Here is a 12,092-nt window from a genome sequence, read left to right as displayed (position 1 = left end):
TGTTTTCCTGAACTGCGACTGCTGTCTTAGCCAGGACTCCCTTGTAAAAGAAATCTTGTAATCTCAGTGGGAGTCACCTGGCTAAATATAGGTTAAAATAAATAAATAAATCAGGGACTTGGCAATGTTATCCATCCCGTGACTTGTCTAAAAAAAGTGGATTTAATCCTTATAGTTAAAATAACCCCTTAATGTCCATACATGTTTCACTAGAATGTAGTAGATGCCAACATGCTCTAAGAAATGGTTGAGCTGAACATTAAAAGGATAAAGTGCCTCCGTCTCAATCTTCTTTTTTTTTTTGCAATGTGTTGCAGGCCTTAAATGCAGGAATGATGTATATTAACAAATGAAATCAAGTCAGCTACACAAAACATTTAATATCTTGGGTTCAAGTAAATGTTAGGATCACTGCAGTTTTTTTCCCTGCATTTTCAATATTATCCCAACGTTTTACTAATTTGGGGTTGTAGTTGAAGTTGATGTCTCTAACTTTTATATCATGCCACCAAGCCCTTAAACGATGCTTATATTGAAGGTGAAATGAAATGGAGTCATGCCTTCTCTTTAACTGTCTTTATACCTGTATGCCCTCAGTGCCGGGCTGCTGCAGCAGTTTGACGGTGCGTGTGTGCACTGTCTTCTGGCTGCGGCCATCGTGCCAGGTCAGGTTGCTGCCTCCGGCGCGACGTGGCAACTGGTAGCTCAGCTCCTCAGCAGACACAGTGTGCTCAAGAGAGGCACGACAAAAACTGAAGCTGGATGCCGCTGAAACGGGAAACAAGAAGAAGGAACACAGTCAGATGAAGAGAGAGGGAGGGGCAAAACCTGAGAAGTGCTCAGTTTGTTGTGTCACTGCTTGAAGCGCTTTTAGACACATTCATGAGCATCAAGAAAGGAAAAAAAAACAGCAAAGTAAATGATTGATAATCCTCTAAGAGCTTAAAATTCAGTATTCATTCCGGGTTACAGGCTTAGTGTTCCGACTGTCACACAGCTACAAACAGATGGCTGTGGTGGGCAGCAGTGCTCCCCCACTACGATGTCCAATTACGCTGAGTGCAGATTCACTGAGACAGTGCATGAATGTTAGGATTGTGTTTCCCTAGATTCGTCCTTGATTATTTAAATAATACATCATGAATATTTGATTTTCTTTCTCCACAGGTTTTGATCTTTCCCCGTTCTTTTTTTCATGACTGAGAGACTCTTCTCAGTTATGCAAGATACAGCAGCATGCTCTCGCACATGGACCTTTGGCGTGCAGTTCTCCCATGTGGTTAGTCTGCATCGTTAGTTAATGGCCAAGGGAGTTGGTGGGGAGGTGGATTACTGTGCAGCTCTGAGTGGCTCAACACAAGTCAGGAAAAGGTCAGTTAAACTTGTACTGGTTTTGAAAACGTCAGGCACTCAGTTGGACTCCTGGCTGCCTTGACATGACTCATACTTGGCTCAGGTGGCCTGGTGTAGTCCTGCTGCATCTCTGCATCCAATTTTCACACCAAGCACGGAATTACATACCCTGCACTATCCCAAGTTGAGTATAGAGTATATGTTGAAGTTTGCCTGGAGTTGCACCAAGATGTTTCACCCTTGCTCCGAGCTGTCGCAAGTTGATTGCAGGGGAGTGCTGAGGCACCTGCGAGTTGAACTAAGCTCTGGGAGAAAAGGACTTTTCATAACTTCAGCCAACTGATTTGGCTAATTGGGAAGAATCTGTGACAACTGAGGTTAGGCAAGAGATACTTGGGGAAACCACTGTAGAGTTGTAAATCAGCCTGTTGAACCAGGTGTGAGAGCTGCTGTACAAGTGACTTTCTGCAGTAACCTTTTGCTGTTTAATGATAACTATAACAAGAAATCTTGTTTTATTTGGGACTTAACATTACTAGTTAACAATGCCAAATTTTCTCTTATTGTGAACCTGTTTTGTGGAATGATCTCCCTATTTCAATAAAACAGTCAGATACTGGTGAGACTTTCAAGTCTAGACTTAAGACGCATCTATTGTCCCTCTCGTATGGCTAGCATACTGGCATAATATGGTACTATGCTTTCTATCCTTTTAAAGTCATTTTATTAGCAATGGAACAGGTCTCGGCCTCAACTTAATCTAAATTTGGGGTCTGTTAGTGAAGCTTAGGGCTAGCAGCTGGTGATCACCTTTGTAATTTCTCTGCTTTCCTGTCAATTTACTGTTGATGAATTATACCTTAGGTCTAGTTTTTTTCAGCCAACTCATTCTGTTCTGTTTCTCTCTGTCCAAGGTATGTATAACGTCGCTTAGGATTGCAGGACTGACCGCTACAAACTGCAGGGTGCCGGACTGCCTGTGAGATGCCAGGTCTGCAGCTGTGTAGTCTGCATTTGAAATGGATGTTGTTGCAGGAACAGGCCCACTAACGGCATGAGGAAGCCTGGATGACTCCTGCCTGTGGTTTGATTTCTGTTTTCTGTTTCTTAACCCTAAGCAGTGGGTTACCCTTTTGAGTCTGGTCTGCTTGAGGTTTCTTCCTCAATATGATCAGAGGGAGTTTTTCCTTACCACTGTCACCTGTGTGCTTGCTCTAGGGGTTGGTAAGGTTAGACCTCACTTGTGTCAAGCGCTTTGAGGCAGCTTTGCTGTGATTTGGCTAGCCCAGTTTATTTTTCATGCCCCCGTCACAAAATGATTAAAATTTTCGTGACGGGGTATTTTTAAATTCACTATTACTAACCCTACTCCTACCCCCAACCCTAACCTTAACCATAACCTAACCCTACTCCCCCAACCCTAACCATAACCACCCGACCACCCCCCCGCTTCACTTTTAATTTCGTGCAGCCATCACGGAATGCATTAGAATGAATTTGTGCTGCTGTGACGAAAATGAGACGCTTTTCGTCACAATATCACGAGCCAATAGATTAATCTATATTTCGTCCTGCTGAATCACGACATGCCGTGAGACTGGGATGGATTCGACATAGAGATGGGTGATATAAACGATATATTCGGTTTACGGTATAAATTTGGCCAACGGTAGACATTTAGACTCCACTGACCAATCGTGGTAAGGCTTGTTGATGACATCATCGTATCTTCCTCAGTGACTCTGAACGACTGGAAAAGGCTGCAGTCAGTGCTTTGGTCACAGGCTCCATCTCCACCTCGGCAGATTAAAACTTCTCCTTATGAGAGTTTAAAATTATAAGCTATTTTAACTCTCTGGAGTTGCCTGATTGAATTTGGTCATTTAAAATTCACATGACTGAATTAAGCAATTGTCCCATTAAATTCACCAGACTCAGTCTCTGTTTCAATGCATTTTAAAAGTGCTTTATACATGTTTTTAATTATGTTAATAGGCCTACTATAACCTGAATTATGATTAATAATTTCTGCAATGTTTTTTTTGTGAATTTTATGGTCATATTTGGTGCATGTATTTGCTGAAAACCGCAGTAAACAGTCTCACATTTCCTCATTCAACTGTGCCGAGAGCTCTGTCTTGGGGCAGAAGAGCAGAGAGAGAGAGAGAGAAAAAAATATGGCTTCCACTTTATTAATGGTGGAACCCCACGACATGAGCCAATCAGGATCATCAACCTGCGTGGTGGTGTCTCTGAGGTCTTTCTGGACAAAGCGCCACCAAAAGCAGACAAACTAACACTGCTTCCTTCTGGACAGAAGCGAGAATGGCAAAATAAGATTATTCCAATGCTAACAAGTCAGAAAATCAGGCGCTCAAAATTAATTATATCTGTTTTTGTTTTTGTTTGTTTATTTTAATCAATTTAGCTTTGTAAAAAGACTATATGACCCACTCAGAGACACTTCCATTATAACTTATACACGTACGTTTATATCGTGATACATACCATTACCGTGAAGGGATTCAATTTATATTGTGAAATGAATTTTAAGTCATATCGCCCAGCCCTAATTTCGCACTATATAAACAAAATAAATTGAATTGAATTTGCAGGAGAAACTGATTTTGTGTGTGTGTGTGTGTATGTGTGTTTAAGGTGAAGTGAGTGTGAGTTAAAGGAGACCTGCATTGGAAAAAATGCAGTCAGATTTTTTGAACAAAAAATGACTTACATTTACACATGAGATCCTTCTGAATGTAGTAAAGTAAATCTGCAAGCCCAGATCCGTCATTCAATGGAGAAATCTTCATTTGAAAATGACAAATTTACAGCTAACATTTAGCCCTCCGCAAATTGTCCCTCTCATCATGGACGCTGCCGAGACGTCACGGACAAGACCCTCTCCCAGCATGCATTGCGCCAATTGTAATTAGTGGATTTACATCAGGTTGCATCTGCACTTTTTTCTTGTCTTATACGGAACAATCTACTTTTTTAAAACTTCATATTGTCTTGCGGCACGTTTGGTGAGTACACATTTCTTTTATTTGTGCTTGAAAATTAATTTGGGGTACTTTTTCATACGCCCGTTTGATTGAGTGGTGTCGCAATGAAAATCTACTGTCTTTCGCCTCCGGTACCATCGCGGGATATGGAGGCGAGACCCGCAAAGAATCCTAGTCATTAAAAATATATAAACCTCTCTCAGCGTCCATGGAGCTCTGGGGCTCCGATTGCAGAGACGTGCGGTGCTGTGGATTTTGCCGCAAGAAGTCTGTCCTTGCAGCAACAGGTGTACCGGCCGCTTCGCATTAAAACAGCGAGCGTAGCGGAGGCAGAGAGCGGGAGAGGAAGAGCGGCGCCCGCTGTCGATGTCGTTGCTGATCTGAGCACACAGATCTGTATCTCACATTCATTGCAGCTTACTTTTGGATGTTGAAACCAGGACGTGTATAAGTAACATTACTAACAGATAAAATCAATTTCAATGCGGGATCGGACTGAAGGCGGGAGCGCGTCGTCTTGTCCCTGACGTCATGGAAATGATACGGCTGTACAAACTGTTTTCACAGAGGGCTAAATTTTAGCTGCAAATTTGTCATTTTTAAACGAAGATTTCTCCGCTGAATTACAAATTTGGGCTTACAGATTTACTTTACTGCATTCACAAGGGTCTTATAAATACATATCAGCTATTTCTTTCTGAAATCTGACCACATTTATTTCAATACAAGCTGATCTCTCTCTCTCTCTCTCTCTCTCTCTCACACACACACATCTTCAACCGCTTAGTCCAACTGGGGGTCGCAGGGGGGTGGAGCCTATCCCAGCAGTCAGAGTGTGAGGTGAGGTACACCCTAGACAGGACGCCAGTCTGTCACAGGACCACATACAGACAAACAAACACGTTCACAACCGCGCGCACATATGGACAATTTAAAGTTTCCAGTCCACCTAACCTGTGTGTCTTTGGATGTGGGAGGAAGCCGGAGCACCTGGAGAGAACCCACACAAACACAGGGAGAACATGCAAACTCCATACAGAAAGGCCACAGGTGGGAATCAAACCCATGACCTTCTCGCTGTGAGGCATCAGTGCTAACCACTAAGCCACCGTGCTACCCAGCTGATATCATAAAAGAGAATCATTGAGTAACATAACTGTGTGCAGCCTTCAACACATATGCTTGTAGTTTTGAAATAAGTTTTTATGTAAGAGACTGTTGTATGGTCAGCAGCTCCCTGATGTGAGGAGAACTGCATATAATCATTAAATTGCTTGATTCAGTTCGACTAATGCATATTATGAAGAGCCTGTGCAGAAATTACAGCAGTGATGTATCCTTGCATTCAAAAAATTAAAAGTCAACTGAAACTGACATACATTCTGTTTTCCGCAGTTAAACAGCAATGTTTGCAAAGTTTAAACATATGCACAGCAAGGATCCCAGAAACATGTAGTTTCTATATGTAATACTCATATCAGGAATAAATACTGAATATTTAAATACACTAAGGGGAAATGTGCAGGTGCATACAGCTTGCATTAAGTTGTTGCAGTGTTTGTGAGCACATTCTGATTTCCCACTTCTCCCAAAAGAACTTTGTGTGTGTGTTTGTATGTGTGTATTTGTGTGTGTGGCTGTAAACATATTCATAGAGACAAAATTGCTGAGGATAGAACAAAAAGTAGAACAAGGCATGATAAATATTGCAGCCATTATTTTTCCATTATGAAAAACTCTCTTTCTAACAGAGCAATATCAGGACATGCATTTGATAAAAGCCTCAATCCATTTCATACAAATCCTACTTGTTTAGACTCCATGGGAATTTAAAAAGACATTACACCTTTTTCAACAATGTATGTGTGGTTATAACGAATAGGCTATTCCTGTTGTATACCTCAGCCTGGTATAGGCCACCTTTTCAACCAGATTTCTTTGCTTGAATGTCTGTTTCATGAGTATTTAGCAGTATATATCAAAAACACAAACTAATTTAACTGGAATTTGGTGGAGAGGTAGACATGAAGACAAGGAAGAGCTAATGAGATTTACACTCAACAAAAATATAAATGCAACACTTTTGGTTTTGCTCCCATTTTGTATGAGATGAACTCAAAGATCTAAAACTTTTTCCACATACACAATATCACCATTTCCCTCAAATATTGTTCACAAACCAGTCTAAATCTGTGATAGTGAGCACTTCTCCTTTGCTGAGATAATCCATCCCACCTCACAGGTGTGCCATATCAAGATGCTGATTAGACACCATGATTAGTGCACAGGTGTGCCTTAGACTGCCCACAATAAAAGGCCACTCTGAAAGGTGCAGTTTTGTTTTATTGGGGGGGGATACCAGTCAGTATCTGGTGTGACCACCATTTGCCTCATGCAGTGCAACACATCTCCTTCGCATAGAGTTGATCAGGTTGTCAATTGTGGCCTGTGGAATGTTGGTCCACTCCTCTTCAATGGCTGTGCGAAGTTGCTGGATATTGGCAGGAACTGGTACATGCCGTCGTATACGCCGGTCCAGAGCATCCCAAACATGCTCAATGGGTGACATGTCCGGTGAGTATGCCGGCCATGCAAGAAGTGGGACATTTTCAGCTTCCAGGAATTGTGTACAGATCCTTGCAACATGGGGCCGTGCATTATCCTGCTGCAACATGAGGTGATGTTCTTGGATGTATGGCACAACAATGGACCTCAGGATCTTGTCACAGTATCTCTGTGCATTCAAAATGCCATCAATAAAATGCACCTGTGTTCTTCGTCCATAACAGATGCCTGCCCATACCATATCTCCACCGCCATCATGGGCCACTCGATCCACAACATTGACATCAGAAAACCGCTCACCCACACAACGCCACACACGCTGTCTGTCATCTGCCCTGGACAGTATGAACCGGGATTCATCCATGAAGAGAACACCTCTCCAACGTGCCAAACGCCAGCGAATGTGAGCATTTGCCCACTCAAGTCGGTTAAGACGACGAACTGGAGTCAGGTCGAGACCCCGGTGAGGACGACGAGCATGCAGATGAGCTTCCCTGAGACGGTTTCTGACAGTTTGTGCAGAAATTCTTTGGTTATGCAAACTGATTGTTTCAGCAGCTGTCCAAGTGGCTGGTCTCAGACGATCTTGGAGGTGAACATGCTGGATGTGGAGGTCCTGGGCTGGTGTGGTTACACGTGGTCTGCGGTTGTGAGGCTGGTTGGATGTACTGTCAAATTCTCTGAAACGCCTTTGGAGACGGCGTATGGTAGAGAAATGAACATTCAATACATGAGCAACAGCTCTGGTTGACATTCCTGCTGTCAGCATGCCAATTGCACGCTCCCTCAAATCTTGCGAGATCTGTGGCATTGTGCTGTGTGATAAAACTGCACCTTTCAGAGTGGCCTTTTATTGTGGGCAGTCTAAGGCACACCTGTGCACTAATCATGGTGTCTAATCAGCATCTTGATATGGCACACCTGTGAGGTGGGATGGATTATCTCAGCAAAGGAGAAGTGCTCACTATCACAGATTTAGACTGGTTTGTGAACAATATTTGAGGGAAATGGTGATATTGTGTATGTGGAAAAAGTTTTAGATCTTTGAGTTCATCTCATACAAAATGGGAGCAAAACCAAAAGTGTTACGTTTATATTTTTTTTTGAGTGTAGAACCAGAAGAAACTATTTTTACGTCTCACATTCATTCCATGATATTTACACACTGGTGAAACAAAGACCAACCTTCACTTCAACTCTGTAAACAACAACAAGAAGAACAAAACACTGACGAGGCATGCCATCTAGCTGTAGTAGATGTATTGTGTGAAGTACATTTATGTTAATGCCGGATGGCCTTCACCCTGTTGGGGAAGGCCGTCTTAAATCCCGGTCACACGGCACTAACGAAGGACAACAAAGTCCAAACGAAACAAGAAATCTGGACTTTCATTGACTTTTGGAGGCAAATTTGAACGAAAACCGATGACAACCTCAATTCATCTGTATTTCATTTTGCTTTCGTTCTTGATTGTTTCTTATAGTTTGCTTAGTTTTAGTAACGTTAGCGTTTCATCTGACTTTCGTCCAGCTTCGTTCAACCTCCCACATCCGACGTACTGAACGAAGGATGACAATATTTGAACAAATCAATAACCAAAGCTTTGACGAGCTGAACAAAACATCCTTGTATCGCTAATGAATCGTCCATGTTTGGGACGAAAAAGCAACATTTTCATACAGAAATAATAGGGTTAAGAAAGTTTTATCAACTACTTTAACTACGAGGTCTATTAGAAAAGTATCCGACCTTATTTTTTTCAAAAACCATATGGATTTGAATCACGTGTGATGGCGTCAGACAAGCTTGAACCCTCATGCGCATGCGTGAGTTTTTCCACGCCTGTCGGTTGCGTCATTCGCCTGTGAGCAGGCTTTGAGTGAGGAGTGGTCCAGCCCCCTCGGCGGATTTTCATTGTCAGGAAATGGTGGAATGATTTGGGCTTTTTTTCCATCAGAATTTTTACAGAAACTGTTAGAGACTGGCAGCTGGAAACCATTAGAAAAATTTATCTGGCTTTCGGTGAAAATGTTACAGGCTTGGCAGAGAATAAGGAGTGTTACTGTCGCTTTAAGGACAGCCCCCAGCGGCTGTGGGGCGCGCCGCGCTCCGAAGCCGCCATTGACAGGCTGAACGATCATTTCATTTCTAAACGGATGGCTGTCTGGATCCATGACCATCGTGTGCCATTTCTCTGGTTATTACAAGAGCTGGACATCAACCATTTTCCGGCAGATTTCACTTTTAACAAGAGATTTTGTCATGGAAAGCCGAGTGGAGGCTTCGCGCGTCACGATGGATTCGCTACTGGAGCGAGACAAAACCACCTCACTTTTGGTCTCACAGGACGGCTTTGAGATGGCATTCAGACAGCTGTCGGTGGTTTTTCCATCGAGTGATTATTCCGAGAAATTGTGGATGTGCCTGGACATGCCAGAACATGTCCCGTGAGGCTTCATCACGGCGTTGCTGTGCGCCATGCGGCACCGCCGCGACGCGCGGAATTCCTCCGCACGTCTGTCTCAATGTGCCGAAAAAGTGCTGATGTCCACGTCTTTTCACAATTCCTGTGCTAGTCAGACGACGTCCCGGATAAAACACAGCGTCCAGTTTGGAAATGAATGACACATTCCGCTGTTACAGGAGTTTTTGTCATGGAATGAGGAGCGGAGGCTTCGCGCGTCGCGGCGGTGCTGCATGGCGCAGAGCAACGCCGTGATGAAGCCTCACGGGACATGTTCTGGCATGTTGAGGCACATCCACAATTTCTCGGATAATCACTCGATGGAAAAACCACCGACAGCTGTCTGAACGCCATCTCAAAGCCGTCCTGTGAGACCAAAACGGAGGTGGTTTTGTCTCGCTCCAGTAGCGAATCCATCGTGACGCGAAGCCTCCGCTCGGCTTTCCATGACAAAATCTCTTGTTAAAAGTGAAATCTGCCAGAAAATGGTTGATGTCCAGCTCTTGTGATGACCAGAGAAATGGCACACGATGGTCACGGATCCAGACAGCCATCCGTTTAGAAATGAAATGGTCGTTCAGCCTGTCGATGGTGGCTTCGGAGCACGGCGCGCCCCACAGCTGCTGGGGGCCATCCTTAAAGCGACAGTAACACTCCTTGTTCTCTATCAAGCCCGTAACATTTTCACCGAAAGCCAGATAAATTTTTCAAATGGTTTCCAGCTGCCAGTCTCTAACAGTTTCTGAAAAAATTCTGATGGAAAAAAAGCCCAAATCATTCCGCCATTTCCTGACAATGAAAATCCGACGAGGGGGCTGGACCACTCCTCACTCAAAGCCTGCTCACAGGGGAATGACGCAACCGACAGGCGTGGAAAAACTCACGCATGCGCACGAGGGTTCAAGCTTGTCTGACGCAATCACACGTGATTGAAATCAATATGGTTTTTGAAAAAAAAAAAAATAAGGTCGGATACTTTTCTAATAGACCCCGTATTTACGCATGTTTCAACCATTTGTGGCTGGCCTGCATGTGTATGTCTTTGGTCGTAGCTTTCGTCTGCCACAGACAGTTCCCCACGGCTGATGCTATGGACTCGTCAAAGGTACAGACAATCTGTGAGAACTCAGAATGTGAACACAAACAAAACTTGTTGTGATGACAAACAACATCTCTCACCTGTTGTCAAGACAAACAAAACCTCTCACCTGCAAGTCCTGCGGAAATGAGGACAAGGCTGTCTGCGCTCGGTTTTATACCCGCTTTCAGTCACGTCATTGTGAGTGTTTCGTTTGATTTTGTTTAAAGCAATGAGGTCAACGTTCATTTTTCTTTGCATTTTAAGTTCTGTTTGAACTCGCTTGATTCGCAGGCTTTTTGGTGATGGGAAAAGTACAGGTCTTTCATCCACATTTTGCCAACAACTTTTTACTTTTTGACTTTTTTTCCTTCGTCCAGCTATCGCTGTGCGTCATGAGACTGGGACATTATCTGTAAACATAGATTTTCAAAGGGAGTGTAACATTATGAACCACAGCAGGCCACAGAACAGGTGAGATAAAAATGCTAATGCCAATATGATTGTGAAGGGCTCATATTATCGGCCAAACAATAGTCAAGCTCTACTATTTAATGATTACTATTATTATTGAATGTATCATCTCAGTGCCGGTGGGTATCCAAACATTAATATATGTTTTTAAGAGACAAGGTGACTTTCAGGGTCGTAATAAACAGCTGCATAGTATGACGTTTAAACATCCTTTACTCTAGCTGTAAAAAGCTGAAATTAAGAAGTGTGATGTCAAAAGTACATAAAAAAAATACAAAACAAATCAAAACAAAAAACTAACAAATCAAGTAAAACCTGGGCTTATTTCTGACACCAACGAAAAACAAGGCTTCCTGCACAATGCCCATTTTATCAGAATGATATTCAGCTCACTGGCGGCCAGCTGGTTGACAGCTGAGGCCTGTGTGTAACACATGGTTGCAGATGAGGAGTAAAAGGCTGAGGGGAAAACACTTTTTCCCCAAACAGGGGTTGCAAACACAGTTCACATAGCTATGATAGAGGAATAAAAAAGTAGATGGAAAAAGAAGAAAGGCTGTCAAGAATCATTGACGTGTAACCTGTTTCCCCTCGTCTACCTCCGAACTATTCTCTCTTCCTCTGTTCTCGTGCCTTGAGCTTCCCTCCTGGTTCCTCATTTTTGCATATATTGCCACTTTTGTATATTCTTATGCAGCAGTACCTTCCTTGTTCAAATCTTTGCCTCTCCCTCCATTTCTGTTGCTCAGTTTTTTTGGGGTTGTGAGGTCTTTGGGGTCGTCAGGACAAATCAGCCCAGCCCTGATGTAATTACTGCCAGTCAGGGTGAGGAGAAGGAGACAAGAGGACAAGAACGTGGGAAGCTAAACGCCTTGCAACCCGATAGGCCTGCCAATCTCGCAAAAAGAGATGAGAGGAAAAGCACAAATGAGACAGGCAAGACAAGTTGTGTTGTGAATTAACACAAGATCCATGTAAATGGTGCAAACTGATCAAGTGGGTAAAAGAGTTCGGCAAGAAGACACATTAATAGACCATAAAACAACTTCATTTCACAAGCTGTTAAAGACAGAGCTTTCCACTTATTACACAAAGACCACCCACTTTTGAAACATTTTAAAGATGATGAAGCACAGTGTCATGACACCA

The 12,092-nt window shown here is 43.1% G+C and overlaps 1 protein-coding gene across 2 annotated transcripts in view; it reads right to left on the bottom strand.

Annotated features, from left to right (window-relative positions):
* The window catches only part of LOC117512513 (sterile alpha motif domain-containing protein 10-like), a 216,918-nt gene that overhangs the window by 104,170 nt on the left and 100,656 nt on the right, over window positions 1–12,092 (bottom strand). For both annotated transcript variants that reach the window (XM_034172609.1, XM_034172610.1), the window contains one exon: window positions 584–768. In XM_034172609.1, the coding sequence (XP_034028500.1) occupies window positions 584–768 (185 nt within the window). The remainder of the gene's footprint in view (window positions 1–583; window positions 769–12,092) is intronic.

This window comes from Thalassophryne amazonica, chromosome 6, assembly GCF_902500255.1.
Source record: "Thalassophryne amazonica chromosome 6, fThaAma1.1, whole genome shotgun sequence".
In the NCBI taxonomy this organism is placed as follows: domain Eukaryota; kingdom Metazoa; phylum Chordata; class Actinopteri; order Batrachoidiformes; family Batrachoididae; genus Thalassophryne; species Thalassophryne amazonica.
The sequence above is the reverse complement of the archived record's forward strand: the minus strand, read 5'-3'. Positions and strand labels throughout refer to the sequence as shown.